At 27.7% G+C, this 17,767-nt stretch overlaps 1 protein-coding gene across 8 annotated transcripts in view; it reads right to left on the reverse strand.

Annotated features, from left to right (window-relative positions):
• Positions 1-1,107: 1,107 nt before the first annotated feature.
• The window catches only part of LOC123299269 (serine/threonine-protein phosphatase 2B catalytic subunit 3-like), a 242,977-nt gene continuing 226,317 nt past the window's right edge, over positions 1,108-17,767 (reverse strand). Inside the window, exons 9-14 of one of the 8 annotated variants that reach the window (XM_044881609.1) lie at positions 16,426-16,633; positions 11,478-11,510; positions 6,088-6,166; positions 5,917-6,014; positions 5,487-5,688; positions 1,108-1,260 (exon numbers count right to left, since the gene is read on the reverse strand). In XM_044881609.1, coding sequence (XP_044737544.1) covers positions 1,224-1,260; positions 5,487-5,688; positions 5,917-6,014; positions 6,088-6,166; positions 11,478-11,510; positions 16,426-16,633 — 657 coding nt within the window. In that variant the 3' untranslated portion in view covers positions 1,108-1,223. Of the gene's footprint in view, positions 1,261-5,458; positions 5,689-5,916; positions 6,015-6,087; positions 6,173-11,477; positions 11,511-13,411; positions 13,415-16,425; positions 16,634-17,767 lie in introns of all 8 variants that reach the window. The other 7 variants (XM_044881608.1, XM_044881610.1, XM_044881611.1 and 4 more) reach the window with 7 other exon arrangements.

Here is a 17,767-nt window from a genome sequence, read left to right on the forward strand (position 1 = left end):
TTCATATTTATTGTGCGTCCATGTTTGTGGTGTAAATAAAACGCCACAATTTTTTTTGAGGTTACTTTTACATTAAAAAAATGTTGTCTTTTATTTGGACTGGGTAGAAGTATTCGTTCAATCATTTATTAATAATCCAAAATTAATTAACAGCCAAAATTAAGTACATTAGCCTTACAATAATTTCTTTTTGATTAAATTACTACGTTTATTCCCTCAAGTTAGGTCAAACTTCTTCGTTTCTCTGCTGTAATAATTTAATAAATCAGTCCAGGTAAAAAAATAATAATAAACGTAATAAGAAAAAACATTTTTTTAAACAAAAAATATAATATATTAACAAAAAAAAAAGTTATACAGATTTCAACAAAAAAAGTTAGGTTATATAAATTATGTCCATCATTACACGGCGCATGCTTGAACAAATCTACTACTCAGTCTAGTTAACATGACAAAAAAAGAGAGAGAGAATAATAGATCATAGTATTATTTATAATAATAAACAACATTGTTGTTGTTTGTCTCTTTTTTTAAATATAATATTTATTTATATAAATGGATCCGTAGGGTAAATCGTGGACCCTTAAATAATATATATATATAAGAAGTGTTGGTAAATTTTTTTGGTATTTTCATGTTGTTTTGTAAATTTTTTTTAAATATAATTTAATAATAATATAATTGTTATATTATTTTGTTGTTTTTTTTTATTATTAAATGTTTATATTTAGTATTATTTTAAATGAATCAAAGCAGACCAGCTACATTTGATTTAATGTGTTGTGATTTGAAAAATAAATTAACAATCCACCCTTATTTTAAAATATTTTAAAATGGTTTTATATATTTATTTTTTTTTTTATTAAATAGTAACACGTTGACACTGAATACACTTTTAAAATGGTAGAAGAAGTAGTTTTGAATAAAACGATTTTTATCTGATGAAAACTGTGTGGAGTAGATTAGAATTTTAGAAGAAGTATTATTTTTTTTTTAGGAAATACAATTTGATAAAATTTTGGTAAATTTTTTTTTTTATATTTATAAGGTTTGTATCATATTTTTTTTTTGTTATTTTAATTTTTTTTAATAATAAAATTTTGGTGTGTGAGAGTTGATGAAAATTATGTCGCCATTTATTTAATTTTTTTTTTAATAATATTTTTAAGAAAGCTAATAAAGATGTACCGTGTATATATATATATTTATTTCTGATATAGTAGTTACTTTTGATCCGCTGTAAAGATGAATTGTGGATACCTGAAAAATTAGAGAAAATTCACATATTAGATTTAAAAGATTTTCTGTTTTTCGCTTGTTGTTTGTGAAATAACAACATTATTTTTAAATATTGACAACTAGATTTCAAAAACACATCAATGTAGTTTGAGTTTTGTTTTTGGTATTTGTGCTGTTTAATCTTCTCTATTTTTGGCAATGTGAATTGAAATTTTCGACATGTTGCGAAATGACGTACATTTTTTTATGCATCGCAAATTTTTGGTACCTGCACGGGCATCGAATTAGATTTATTCCTTTTGAGAATAAAGAGTTTTAATATTAGATACCCTGGTGGAAAAAATATTTGAAAAAAGAATAAGCCTTAGTAAGTCTTAGGAAACTCTGAAAAAGTCTTAGAAACTTTAAAAAAGTATTAAGAACTCTGAATTAGACTAGTCCGAAAACGTTGAGAAATTCAAAGTTCCTAAGACTTTTTCAGAATTTCTTATTCTTTCTTCAAATATTTTTTCCACCAGGGTATCTCCGAATGAGGGACAAATTCGAAGAAGGCAATGCGAAACGAGTAAAATGATTATAAGAATACATTACTACCTACAAAAAGGATAAGAGACTGACATAGTTAAAGCGACTCTGGGATCAACGAGGATAATTATCCGACGATTACTGTTAGTTGTTTTGATAATATGAATTTGCAGGTAGCTAAAGCAAATTTGGTGGCAAAAATCAGAAACAGTTTTGGAGATGGACGCACAGAAGATGAGAAATGGTTTGAAAAAATCGAAAGTTCGTGGTGATGTTCTAATTCGAATAGTTTGAATATTAGGACCTATTTATATTTAAGAAAGAGTATGTGAGAATTGGCTTATCCCTACCCCTAGATACTACTCAATGGTGTTTTTGTAGCTACTCAAGCCAGCAAAACAATTTTTATTTCGTTAAATCAGACAAGTCCTTAAAAAGTGGTTGACTCAAATATCTTCTCCTGGCTTAAGCCAGTTCGTTGAAAACATAGTGAACAGAATAATTATCATCGAAACATGACACAAGTTATTATAGAAAAAAGAAATCTATCGTGCCTTGTTTCGAATGTATTGAATTTCAATTTCACATGAATTGAGAGAAGAATGGAGAACAGCCTGCATATATGAATTAAGCATTTTGAAAATTGACCCGCCAGCACTCGCGTCAACCGTTTGGTAATCTTTAGTCTTGTGATAAGAAATTTGCACACGCATTCTGCAAATGCGTCAGATATTTCGCACGTTAAATATTCATTAACTTTGTAAATCATAACCTCTACATAATCTTATATAAATTTATTTTTTAATACACTAGTTAATTAAAAATAGTTCGATTACGTGATTATTAATTGATGTTTGAGAGTGAAAATATTAGAGCAGAGAAACAATATAAATAATTTTTTGAATTTACTGTGTACGACTTATCTTAAGTAACGAAAGTACATGAACAGACTCTTGTGAGAAGAATAATTCTCACAATTTCTGAAGGATTTAAAAAAACTGTAAATAGGTTGAAAAAAATTTGAAAAATTCACATTTCGAAAATAGATAATATTACATGAAGATAGAAAAAATAGAAGTTATTTATGTTTTAAATCAAAAAGCAAAATGCTCATAACGCGAGTGCTGAGGAGTTAAAAGGAGGGATTTTGTACACGATGGAAATTCTGCATAATTCATATATTTTTTGTATCTTAAATTAAAAATCTTTTTATGTTCAGTGAACGCCATTTTATTTGGCAAATTTTATATGCTTTGAATATCTTTAAAATTGTTTCCAATATTTTGTCTAACACTTAAATCAGTGCAGACAACAATTCAAAAACATTTATTAGATATAAAAAACTTATAAAACAGCCATTTAGTGTTTTTTTCTAAATAAGTGTAATTGTGTTCATTTGTGCCATATATTGCAGCAAGTTTTAATCCCAACTTTGTATGCTCTTTCAGACCCACCTACCTTTGTTTAAAGCACCTCTGTAATAACTAAAAGTGATTCTTATGTTCCGTTTTCCGTTCATTAAGGAATAAGGCAAAACTAAGCTTTTTAGGATCAACTAAGAAACTAAGTTCCACAAAAGAATCACTTTCTCACCAATTCCTTTAAAATATATTTAATGTATGTGTTTTAAATAAATGCAAGTACGCACGACATACATTTTTTTTAGCTAAAACAATATTCAATTTTTTTCTAGTTGATACTAAACTGAAGCGTGACTGTGTGAGGTTTGAATTGAATATTATTTTAATTTGTCTACAAACTAAGTTTGGTTGCAACACTAGTTTTATTATTCCAGATAAATTCTCTAGCTTAAGGAGTGTTTTTTTATAGTTTTAACCTTAAGGATTTTTTTTTATTTTCATGCGTTAACTAATAAGATGTTTTTTTAAGTCCTTTTATAGCGATTACATGCTACATTTGTTTGGATGCAAACGAACGCAAAATCTCAAAACATCTTTTTAATTAAAAAAAAAAGAAAGAAGATTATCTGGAATAAAGCATTTAAGGGCCACTTTTTCTATTATAATTATCTATAGACATATACTTTAATAATTTATGTAATACACTGATCAAAATAATAATTAAACTATCAAGCGATGTGGAGTCCTGGTCCCGAAATTAAGCACATAAATGATAGCTAACGAAAAATTGACAACACAGCTGAAAAGAATGACCCAAAATTAGTGGGTTTCAAAAAAAATTCCAATAAGATCGGATAAAATTTGCCTCTGTTATCAAAAAAATAGAATTTTTAAACTTGATGACGTCATCAGAATCCCAAAAATTTAATTTTGCTCTATCACATCCAAATTTTATCCAATATTGATAAACCAAGTGTGTAATCCTACTAAATTTGGGCCATACTTCTCAAATTTGTGATCAAAAATACCCTAGCTCTAATAGTTTTCGAGAATGTGGAGTACTGGTCCCGGAATTAAGCAGATAAGTGATAGCTAGCGAAAATTTGACATCACAGCTGAAAAGAATGACCCAAAATTAGTGGGTTTCAAAAAAAAATTCCAATAAGATCGGATCAAATTTGCCTCTGTTATCGAAAAAATAGAATTTTTTAACTTGATGACGTCATCAGAATCCAAAAAATTTAATTTTGCTCTATCACATCCAAATTTTATCCAATTTTGATCAACCAAGTATGTAACCCTAATAAATTTGGGCCATACTTTTCAAATTTATGATCAAAATTAACCTAGCCTCTAATAGCTTTCAAGAATGTGGAGACCTGGTCCGAGAATTAAGCACAAAAATGATAGCTAGCGAAAAACAGACATCGCAGATGAAAAAAATAACCCAAAATTAGTAGTTTCAAAAATAATTCCAATAAAATTGGATCAAATTTGCCTGTGTTAGTTACGGACCAGTTAAATAATATATATCTATGCGAGCTAACATACATAGTTCTGTTTTTATCGGTAAATAGAATCTTGCTTAGAATTAAAGTTCGATAACCATTTTTGGCATATGGCTTAATTTTGGCTCATCAATAAAGTAATAATTTACTAAGCAGCCTAAATGGCCGAGCGGTCTAAGGCGCTAGTTTTAGAACGTTGGACTATTTAGACTTAGGTTGCGTTGGTTCGAATCCAGGCAGCGGCAGTGTGAGCAATTTATAATTAATGGGAGTGCAGAATTGATCACATTGTCGTCGCTTGGAAAAGAACGAAGTAACCGACTCCACCCACATCAAAAATGTAATTGTAAATATGTTTGTAATGGAATAAATAAAGATTAACAAATAATGATGTGGGTGTCCTCTGTGATTATTCATGCGTCAGCAAAACGGAGGTTAAACCCCCATTATTATAATAATTTACTATAGCTGTAAGTTTGATTTTATCCTTCTGACTTTTGATAGCTTTGAACAGTGTATTACTTACTTTTTTTCCAATTTAACTAAATATAATAATAAAATGGCAGTTAATTTAAACTACAGTGACGACACAACACAGTACGTATTATAATAATAATAATTATGTACAGAGTTTTATTACTTGACTTTGACACACCAATTTGACACAGTCGCCTTTTGCATTTAGAATAAAAAATTCTTTAAAAAAAGAATTATTTGCATTATAATCAAAATTAAAAATAATATCATTCAAACAAAAGAAAACTGTTTTCAAAAAAAACCAAAAAAAACAAAACATATTTCTAAATTCCATATACATAACATTACCGGTAGGATATGGAAAAGGTATGCTCACGAGTGCGCATTTGAGTGCGGTGGTGATGAGTGCGATGAGTCACATTTAGGTCCTGTTGCTGCCGGTGATACAGGGGTGGCAGCTGCTTCAATACCAGGTGATGGTGGAGCATCTTTACGAGGTGGCATACGTTCGTTGATCGCATCTAACCCTTTCGCTTCAGCAAATCCAATTTTGTGATTGGGTGAGAATCCTTGAAGTGCTACACAAAGTTAAAAAAAAAAACATTAATATTTGAATTTTTATAAAACAATATCTTTCCAGGTTTTCTGCTAAATAATCTTCAAAAACAATTCCCAAAAAATGAGCCGTGACACAGGGGAACCCCTTAAAGTGATCGTAGCAATTCATGACTTCGTTGCCAGACATGTGCTCATAAACTTAACAAAAAGATATCGGAGATGAATAAATTAAAAAGCTAAAAACTCACCGTTCTTGAGACTGGTCTTTCCTCCAGATAGTGCTCCCAAAGGCAACGCTCCAGTTGGTGTCAAACCTTTGAGTTGTAAGACTGATTCGCTCTCCTCTCTGTTGAGAAAATTAAATTTTGAATGAATACAAATACTTCGAATTAAACGCTCAGTGATTTATTATTACATACCTTAACACAGAAAATACTCGAGCCATTTTTCCAATCGCTCGGATTTTATTTCGAATAACTTCTTTCCGTAAGTTGGCTGCTGCTCCTGTAAAATATGAATCCCACAATTTAGTCCAAAAAAATCAAATAAACAAGACAATCACATTTATAATTCTAACAATTAATTCATTCCCACATTCGAAAACTTAATAGTTAGAAACCTAGGGTTTGAAATGAAATATGTTTGAGTAAAGAAAATCTAAATGAAATGTTTCTAAAATTAAATGAAATTTTGGGAAGTCCATTTGTTGTCAGCTAGGGTACACTGCAAGAAATTCCTTTAGAAAATTTAATTCGTTTGAACTTAATATTCGATGCCTGAATAATCATAATCAGTATTGCAACTGGGCTAGAATTAGGAGATTTGTAAAAACTATGTTTCTGCTGATTGGTCGAAAGTGAAATTCATCCCAATTTTTTTGTCGAATTGCATTACTGCGCAAACTCGTCGATAAAACTGCCATGATGAAATAAAAGCCTTTTTTGATTAAATTATTTTCTGCATACAAACCTGATATCAAGTTACAATTACATTAACCGAGTCCAATTAAGTTTTTTACTTTGAAACTCAGTTATAGTGGGCGGATTTGGATAATACCTTTTACTTTTGCTGTAAATGTGGAAAATGTAAAAATTGTCCAAATTTGTCCACCATGACTGGATTCTAATTTGATAGTTTTACGCCTAATTAAACTCGATTAAATAGAGAAGAGGTAGTAGGAGAAAGAGATAGAAAAAAAACGAAGCCGTGCTCATTCACGCAAGTTTCATTCAAAATAAAAAAACACAGCACAGATTAAAATTAAAAGATAATCAAAATTCAACTTACCCAATATTAGTTGGCAGAATATAATTTGGATGGAGAACAAACATACGATTGTTTTTGGTTTTGTTTTGGTATTTTTTTAATAAATTCAGATGTTTTGGATCAGCGCAGAACACAGTGGCGTAGTAGAAACAATGCAAGTACAACAGTGGCGTAGTAGTAGTAGTAGGTATAGAAAAGAACAAAAAAAATTGTGGTGCATGTAGAAACTGTGGCGTAATAATTTAGCTAATTATAACTAATATATTAATTAATTAAAAAAAAACTTTATTATAATGGATATTAACAAAACATCTGGATTGATTTTGGATTATAATAATTAATCTCATAGACCTAACAGTATATTGGAAAGATATTTCTTATAAGAAGAAAGTCTAATGGCATTCTCGATTAGAGAAAATGTCTTCGATATCTTCGAGTAAGGAAAAATACTTTGATCAGCATCTAATCGCTTAGCCTCTTCGAGTCACGTGGCGCGGAATCAAAGATTAACATAAAATACATAATTTGGAAGTAAATTTGACAGATCGTAGCGATTTGATAGATTCTAAACAAAGTTCTTTGTTTTCTAATTTGAATTTCTCGCTTATTTGGTTTCAATTCTCACTCCGCCCCCTCCCCCCCAGACCTGTATTTACGGGTCTGTTATGGGTAAGGATTAAAGAGTTTAAAACTGATCTATCCGAAGGCCACATGGGCAACTCTTAAAGCGCATGAGCCGGTGATAGTATGGGTGTCAAAAATTAGGACGATGAAAGGGAAATTGAGCCATTTCGAGATAAATCGATTAAAGGTATGACAGTAGGTAGATAGAGCAAATTTTTTTAATCCCTACAATAATAACCGAGGGACCAAGAAGTGCGCTGACAGGTTTCTCACAAATATTTTATGTTTTGTATGTCATATGTTTCAAAATTTCACAATGAGTCGTGATTTAGGAATGAATGAGATAGTTTTTTAATTTTGAAAAAGAAATGTTTTTTTAAAAATCTCTTTGTGAAGAAAAAACTTGATCGTGGAAATATTTGCAAGTGTAATCAAAAACTTACGTTTTGTCGATTTCAAAATACCCGTTGTTCAAAGTGCAAAAAACAAAAAAATATTCTATAGCAAACAAAAAAAAATAGTTAGACACAACCATCTTGGTTGTTATATATTTTTCAAAAAAAATTATATACATTTTCAGTCCTTAAAAAAATTGTTAATATCCATTATAAAAATTAAAAAAAAAAACTTTTTCAAAAAAATGTAAAAACAAAAATTATTTCTCTGTACTAAAAAACTTAAAAAAAAAAAAAACTTTAAGCGTTGAAAAAAACCAAGAAATATTTCAAATATAAAAATTACAATTATATCAATCATAATAATATAATCTTCAAAAGCTGAAAATTTATAAACTTAAAATTAAAAGCGTAATTTAAACTTCAAAAAAAAAAAAATAATTTTAAACATTTTTTTTTTCATATTCTTTAGATACAGTGTGTCCCAATTTTTAAAATCATCCTAAATTTTAAGAGTTAAAATTTCTTCCATAAATTATTGCTTTCTGGCACACTCTGTACTTTTTATATAACACTATACTAATTCTTAGCTTACAGGATGTTTCATATAAATTAAAAGGAATTATAAATAAAAACCTGTGATTTTTTAAGGGGTCTCGATACTTACCATAATGGGATTAACTTTTACGCACTTAAAATTATTCGTTTGAATAATTGTAACATGCGTATTATAAGTATTAAGCCCACTTAAAACATATTTATCAAAATGAATCACCCTGTAGGAATGACTACGAAATTAAGAAAATAATATTTTCTGTTTATAAAGAATTCAATAAATTTTGAAAATGATGTCGATTTTAATTTTAAGAATTTAGTGAATTTATTTGCATTCTGTTTTGAATCTCAAAATTTATGCTCAGAAATTAGTTATATTATTTTAAACTTGCGTATAAAGTGTCTCTTGAACCCGAAAGTTACAACAGTTAACCATTTGGCTCTTTGTTATTGAAATAAATATCACGATACTCGAAATAAAATTAGATGATTCAGCAATCTTAAAAAAAAAATTATAAAATATACAACAGACTTACATTTCGCTAAATATCGATATTTTTATTTCGACGCAACCATCGTCAATAGCTAAATTTGTTCATATACACATTACAAACATTCTTCCCAAACTTAAAATAAATATGTAAAAAATTACAAAGAAATTAGGATTGTTTGTAATGTGTTATATGAATAAATTAAGCTACGGACGATGGTTGCATTGCAATCGAAATATCGTTATTTAGCGAAATGTAAGTTTGTTTTATGTTCTATAAATGAGTAGTGATGAAATTTTCACGCAATACGTAACATCCGAATCATTTACGGATAATACCAATGTCGGATAATTCAGTTTTATAAAAAATTCACTAAAATCTTTAAAATTATGATCACTTTCACCTTCCAAAATTTTTCAAACTCTCTGTATTATACCTACGAATCATTTGTTTCTTATTAATAATTAATTAAAAAAAATTAATATAAACAATAATTTGAGAAGGGTTCTAAAAAATACCGTGTAAATATCATTGCATAGATTCTAAAAGGGGTAAAAATTCCAAAAAAATAATATTAATTAAACAAAGAACTTTCTAAAAATATGCTATGTATTCCAGAAAAAGTTTAATTAAAACTGGCATCAAAATAAAGGATAATAAAATACAAGAAAAAATATCATAATAAAACATTCGAACGAACAATTTAAAATCATGCGTCCACACTCTACAGAAAAAAATTTGAATTTCAAACACGTTCCAAAGGACAAAAAATTATAGAGAATTTTTTTTTTTTTGAAAAAGAATAAAAGAAATAATTTTTAGGTTAAAATTTTCGGTAGAGAATAGAATAGAAATTAAAATAAAATGATTTTTTCTTTTTTTTTTGGTTTGCGCCAAAAGTCGCGAATTTTTTTTTCCTTAAATACATTTGTGGTCTTGTTTTTTCAAATAAAGTATGTTACTCTAGAATTATTATGGTCTGTTTAAATTATTTCTCAAATGTTTTCAATATTTTTTTTTTTTAATGTTTAATGAAATGGAAATATGACCCATTATTTTTTCTAAATATCTAAAATATTTGCTTTGTGTGATTCTTTTTAGTTTTGATTTTAACTGTGAATCGAACATGAAATTAAAAAAAAAAAAAAAACGTTTGGCCAATCAATATTCCGAAACTAACATCTATGATGTCATGAAACAGATTGAATTTTATATCTGTTTGTGGCCTGATACGCAACAATGATTCACACATACATGTTCCTTCCAAAATTAATGTTAAACAAAATTGGCTTCAATTTGTAGTAAAGAAAACAAAAAAAGTTTAGTTTCAATTATGCTCTGGTTTTCACATTCCGGTTAAAAATACAGACCACATTGAGGATTTAATAAATTTGTAAAAACAAACTTTCGCTATGAATTTTATTAATAAATTGAAAAGAGTTTGACGACTGAAGGAATAAAAAAAATACTAATGTTACTTCACAGCCTATATTAAAGAATAATAATGACATGTTTCGACGGTCTCGCCATTTTCAGAATGGAACTATTATTGTTTATTTAAAAAGATAGTGAATTTTGCAAAGCAACATTGGAAATTTTTATTTTTTCAGATAAAACGATTTTTTTTATTATATTTTTCAGAGAAATAAAATAAGGTAAAGTTTAGAGTTTGAAAAATATTTACTTTGAAAGAAAAGAAATTGCCCCTTAAATTACATTTTTGAGAATTGACAACATCTGTACGTAGAGGATGAAACATGAAAATGACATGGAACTCTTGTTTTGTATTCGAAGTGTCCTACTATTCAAAACAAGTGGAAAATGTTTTTCAGTGAATTTTTGATGTATCTATATTAACAGAGCCAAGGAAAATTAACAAATTATTTTTATTTGACAAAACTTTCAGCGAATAAAAATAGTAGTAAGAAAATTGTTAATTTTCAGTCGTTTCATCAATATAAATTCAACTGAAAGAATTTTTCCGTTTGCCTTTGGTAGGAAATTTTGATGTTTTCTATTTAAGTTGAAACTGAAATGACCTTTTTTGAAAACATTAAAGCAATAATAAAAACGTAACCGTTGTAATAATCTAACCAAATTATAAAAAAAGTTAAAAACTAACTAAAAGAATTAACAAGAAATTCACACACCAAGCGTTTTTAATTCAAAAAAATAAAAAAAATTGTTAACAGAAACACGAAATCTATTAAAAAAAAAAACTGATTATGTGTTAACAGAATTAAAAAATTAAAATCCGTTTTAGCGAGAAGAAAAAACAACTTTTTTTCATCTTTAAATAATTCTGATAAAAAATTAATTTAATTTTAATAAAATAAAAAAAAAAACTAAAATAAAAAAAAAAAATAATTTTTATAAATTATATTTTGAGTTTTTAATTTTAAAAATTTATTTTTATAAAATTGTTTATTTCTGAAAGCGTTCACCTTGTTTTTAGTTTCATAATCATTTCGCACTTACCAGGTCTTTTAATAACTATTTTTGTCTGTTTCGCTGTCGTGTGGCACAACACGCACGCAACACAAGAGTCCGATGCAAATATAGGGGCAAATAGTGAAAAAATAGAAGTGTCAGAATAGAAGAAAAACATAAATAGCAAACAGAGTTGTGTGTAATTACGCAAAAAATGGAATGAATTTTTTTTTTTTTTAATTTTTGACATTATTGAACATATCTTTTTATGCATACAGGGTGTATCAAATAAATTTGGTTTGTGATTTTATTCAAACTTTTAATTTAAACTAACTCCCGCAATTTTGTAAAAAGAACCAAGAGCTACGCCAAGCATTTTATTTTACTATAAAATCGTTGGAGAAATATTTGAAAATTTGCTTCAAATCCAAAATACCCCTCGGAGTATAAATTTTAATGACTTCCGAGAATGATTCATTTTTAAAAGAAAATAATCTAATTTTCCAGGAAATTCTCTAATTTATACAAACGATTAAAAGGAAAAAAATCAGATTTTATCAGCGATGTATAATAGAACTTTTCCCACGTCACGAGAAGGAATTTTACTCAAGAAAATTCAATCAATCAAATGTATGAGTTGAGAAAAGCACGTTGAGATAGAGAATTTGAGTCTCGGCTCGGTAGCGTAACGTTAGTACATGGCGAGTTAAGATCACCGTTCTCTAGATATTGAGGAAACAACCGCCCATGCTTGAGGACGTTCCTTGTACTTCTTGCGAAATCGAAAAAGAACTACGGTACATGAGGTAAATGAGGCCCAGATGCTAATAAGGCACACATGCGCTTAGTCGGTGTAAGCGCTACGGTATTGGTCCGCATTCGCTCGAAGGACCTTTAATGCTTTTTAAACGCATATCATGAAAATTGTAATGCAGAATTACAAAAAATTTCAATGACGATGTGATTGGTGTCTTTCAAAGACTCGAGTGTACAAAAACAAAAGTCAGACTTCATTATTTTGTTAATGTGTTCAGAAAAGGCTGCAGCATTATCTATTAGGGCTGTTCGTCATTTTTTGGCCGTTTAAGATGGCAAAAGAGGCACCATATTACATTTCATGAACTAAACGCATCCATAAAATTAAAAATATCGAATAAAACATTTGAAAAATTATATGCAAAAAATGTTTGAACATTTATAAAACATATAATTCTTACATAACACAAATTTCAATGAACACACTCTGTACACACACAACTAAGAAAAACAAAGGTTTCAAATCAAAGTCGTGTGAATTATTAAAAAACGAGTGTCGCAGAAACAAATGTAACATAAAAATGCATGTGCTAATTTATAAATATTAATAAAATTGATTTTTTAAATGACAGGATTTTGAAAAAAGCAAATTTATTTTAATGCTGAATTATTAAAAAATCTTTTTAATTAAAAAAACTAATGTGTGTGTGAAAGGGGGGTGTTCTTATTAATAAAATAAATAAACAAGGGGGTGGTGGTGGTGGTGGTGGTGTGAGGGGGTTGTGACAAGGGGAGAATAAATAAGTGAATTTTTTTTTTTTGTACAAAAACTGTTCCAACAAACAAGTAAATAATTAATCCAAAAAACAATCATAATTAAAAAAAAAAAATAAATAAATAAATATAAATAAAACGACATTAAAAATAATCTACTTTAAATTTGAGAGTGGGGGATAAATATTAAAATTTTTTCTTGTGTAAAAAAAATAATATTTTTTAATTTTTTTTTTCTTTAAAAAAAAAATGGATCAAGCAATTTTTTTTTCCAAAAAAATAAATAATAAATAAATAAATAAATTTCTACAAGGCAACTATATATAAATTATATAAAATATATATATAATATATTAAAAATATATATATGTAAATATATATATTTATATAGACAGAAGCAATTTTAAAATTAAATACTAGTAAAAATATGTTTAGAGAAAAATGAACCTTACCATCTGTTTTTATTTGTATTCCATCAAATAATGAACGGTTATGCATGTGAAATGTATCAACGGATTTTATTCAATAAAAAAAATTAATTTTTTGTTTTTTTTTTTGTTTTGTTTGGTTTGAAAAACAAAAAAAAAAATGAGAAAAATAAGCGATCATTATCAAATTTTTTATATTTTGTTTTCATTTAATATGCGGTGTGTGATTGTTTTATTGTTTTGATTTTGTTTTGATCAGGTGATGTATTGAATTTCAATTTACAGTCACTTTTATTTTAAAAAAAGTTTTGAAAATCACTAATATCTTTCATTTGATACCAAACTCAATAACCTTTAAAGTATTTAAATATTTTAAAATGGATCAAATATATTATTTTCGAAAACTAAACATGATCCTTCGTTTTTAAAATGTTATGGATAATTCCATGAAAAAGTATATTACGAACTATTTTGCAATCCAAAGTGACGATATATGCCAGTCATGATTTATTTTTCTAATAAATTTGATTCTTAAATATCTAAGATTCTTTTTTTTACCGTTTTCCAATAATAATTTATTTTATGTAATTTGGCCCCAGATTTAAAATCATAAATCCTGCAAAGAGGAAGATATTCGAAGTTTAAAAACACTCTCGAATGCAAGTAGTGTCCATCATATTTGCATTTTAAATAAATCATTTATCATAAAGTTTTAATACCTGAATGAACGAGCTTTGTGTGATGGAAATCCCCTGCATACTAAAAGCCATGAAAATCTTTGGAGCCGTTTCCGAGAGAAAACGACGTTTTCTTGAAATAAAACTTAGCTAGATCGATTTTACTTCCAAAAATACCCTGCATACTAATCGTGTAACAACGCCATCTTCTGAAACCTAACTTTAATGTTTTGGTGTTGGTAAAGCAGTTAGTTGCTCCTAATTTTAAAAAATAATAGTAATACTACTTGCCAATAGATGGCAGTAAGAGTCACATTTTTCAGTTTGTTTCAGTTTTTCCTGAAAACACGGATAAAACGACATTTTCAAAAAATATATAATAATTTTCGTGAAGAATATACAAGAATTGCTCGTTTAAATATATAAGATGAGCACATTTTTACTACAGGAGGATAAATGTAGAATCGGCATAAAATAATATTTCGCAAAATATAACGCATTTTGGTTAAAATGTAGTGTCAGTCACACATGAAATCACCGTAATACTTTTAAATTTTTCAGAAATTTTTTCCTATGATTCTTCAGTTTCTTATATGTCGTTATAAAAAGAAAAAATTGATTGATAAACTAATTTGTAATAGTTTTTGACATCAAAATCGATTAATCAAATATTTATTGCAGCTCAGTTGGTATTATTTTTTTTTGTGACAGTGACTGTACATTGAATCTCGAAGCGAAAGAGAAAAAAACATTGAACATTGAAACATGATGTTGTATTTTTTTTCATGACGTGTAAGTTGATAAAAATTATGTGTTTTTTTTTCAAGTTAGAAAATCATGATAAATGAAAAGAAAACATAAAGATGAAAACATAAAGAGAAGAAAAAAAACATAACGGAAAAACTTAATACATTGGAAAATGAATATTTTCTTTTTTTTAGACTACGTATAAAGCTTGAACTTTTTGGTTCTGTGTAATACACTGAGTGTAAGTAAAACTATTACAGTGTAATAAAACTGTTTTTTTTTTCTAACTGGTGAACAAATTAAAACATGAGTCGCGTAGATTGTTCATTTTCCAAGTATTTTTGAATGATGAAGCACAGACGAAAAAAACAATCATATTTATCATGCCCTGAGAAATTTTTCAAATCGAAATCCTCAGAACACGATAATATGAAATGATGATTCAAACAAAATTAATTATTTCATAATTGCCATTTTGATAAATTCGATAAGAGAAGAAAATTTTACGACATCTTGCTAGGAAATTAAGATTAAAATTCGTTGATTGTCGAAAAGCTCATTGATGCAAATTTAGCAATTAAATATAAATGTTCTTTTAATATATTATAGATAATAGCTGCTTTTGAAGTTGAAAAATCAAAAAATAACTTTAACAAAAGTTGCAAAGTTTAATGGAGGATATCATCAGAGCCGTAACGAGGGTACATTTATCGGGATCGACTCTAACGATTTCGATAAAAATTCGTATACTGATAGTATTTAACATAAGAGTAAAGGCATAATGGGCGAGAGTCGGCCCTGTGTTCTCAAAAAAATAGAATTTTTTAACTTAATGACGTCATCAGAATCCAAAAATTTCATTTTGATCTATCACATTTAAATTTTATCCAATTTTGATAAATCAAGTATGTAATCCTACTAAATTTGGGTCATACTTTTCAAATTTGTGATCAAAATTTACCTAGCTCTAATTGGTTTCAAGAATGTGGAGTCCTGGTCCTGGAATTAAGCACATAAGTGATAGCTAGCCGAAAATTGACATCATAGATGAAAAGAATGACCCATAATTAGTGGGTTTCAAAAAAAAAAAAAACCAATAAGATCGAATTAAATTTGCCTGTGTTATCAAAATAGCAAAATAGCGAATTTTTTAACTTTATCACTTTATATGTAAATTAATGTGCGCCTTTTACATGATTCTCTACTAACTTTTCGTTTGACGTATAAAACTGTCTATACACGGTATTTCAACAATTAAATCAGTCAATTGTTTGTTTTTTGTTTTCACTTGCTTATTTTTTGATTTGTTAATTCAAAAACGAGTATTAGCCATAATTAATTAAAATTATCCACCTTGTATAACTTTTGGCGCTCTGTAGAAAATAGAATCAAATTTTAAAGTTTCCAGAAAATAAACCGTTTTGGGATGGAAATTATGAAATAACTTAATTATAAAGCAAGATAATAGAAATGCAAGAATGTTCAAGAACAAGAATTTAAAAAATTTTGTGTAATATAATATTTTTAAAAAAGTATTGTTTTTGGTATAAAAAATATATTTGTCAATTTGAATTTGAACATAATTTAGATGACATATTGACGTGAAATACTGACCTTCTTCTAACGCATCATCACCATCTGACATGAGTTCATCATCTGAACATATATTGAGTACATTTACAAGCATTTCAGTTACTTTTTCACCTACGAATGGTAACGACCATGTAAATACATCCATAAAATTTGGTAACCAATACGGATGTGGTGAGCAGTTAAACTGACGTATATTCATTACATTGTTTTCATATTTTAAGACAGCAGCCTGAAAAAATATTTCATTTTTAATTTTTAATATCATCACGCTTTTTTATGAACATGAGTGTAACTATTGTAAATTTTTAATGAATTTTTATACCATGTATATATGTAATATATATCAAGGTATACTAAGTTTAGTCCCAAGTTTGAAACGCTTAAAAATATTGTACTACGAACAAAATTTTGGTATAGGTGTTCATAAAATTAGCTAAATAGTCCATTTCCGGTTGTCTGTCTGCCCCTCTGTCCGTCTGTGTACACGATAACTCAAAAAAAAAAAAGATATCAAGTTGAAATTTTTATAGCGTCCTCAGGGCGTAAAAAGTTAAGTCGAGTTCGTAAATGAGCAACATAGATCAATTGGGTGTTGGGTCCGTAAGACCCATCTTCCAAACCGTTAGAAATAGAACAAAACTTTAAATGCAATCTTCATGAAGTTATAACAAAATTCATCTTCAAAATTGAAAATAAGGTACAAATAATTTCAACCCTAAATCTAATTGCCTTGGTGGTCGTACAACCTTAAGAATGATGTATAATTTGTTTATATATTTCGATATATTTCTGTTTTATAAGATTATATACTACAGGTAAAGTTTAGGCTAGGAACTAAAAATTTATGATGTTGATGAAATAAACTAATTTTGAAATTGAAGTTGAAACTTTGAAACTTGAAATTTTTTGTTTACGTTTATAAACCATTAAAGAAATAGGATGGAAAATTTTTAATATAATCAATTTAGTCCAGAAATTTCAACTTTAAACACAATATTCTTTGTTTCCAATTTTAATAAAATCATTTAATAAGTTTATTTTGACCCAAAACTTACGAAAATCGAATCTATTCGCCTCTATTATCAATCTATTTTAAGATATATCGTCGTGGATTCAATGGATTTTAAATTTGAAAAAAGGTGTAGCTGATATCTGGAAAATCATTATTCGGAATAGATTTTAGCGAGTGATACCGTTTCCGCCAGATTCAAATTAGTTTCAAATAATTTTTCCATGAAAATAGGAGACCTTTGTTTACTCCAATTTTAATGAATTTTTTCAAAGGAGAAAATGCACAAAAAAGATAATTTTTTAAATTATCTATTTTAATAAATAACAATTTTGACCAATAAATTATGAAAGT

Source organism: Chrysoperla carnea, chromosome 4, assembly GCF_905475395.1.
Source record: "Chrysoperla carnea chromosome 4, inChrCarn1.1, whole genome shotgun sequence".
Taxonomy (NCBI): domain Eukaryota; kingdom Metazoa; phylum Arthropoda; class Insecta; order Neuroptera; family Chrysopidae; genus Chrysoperla; species Chrysoperla carnea.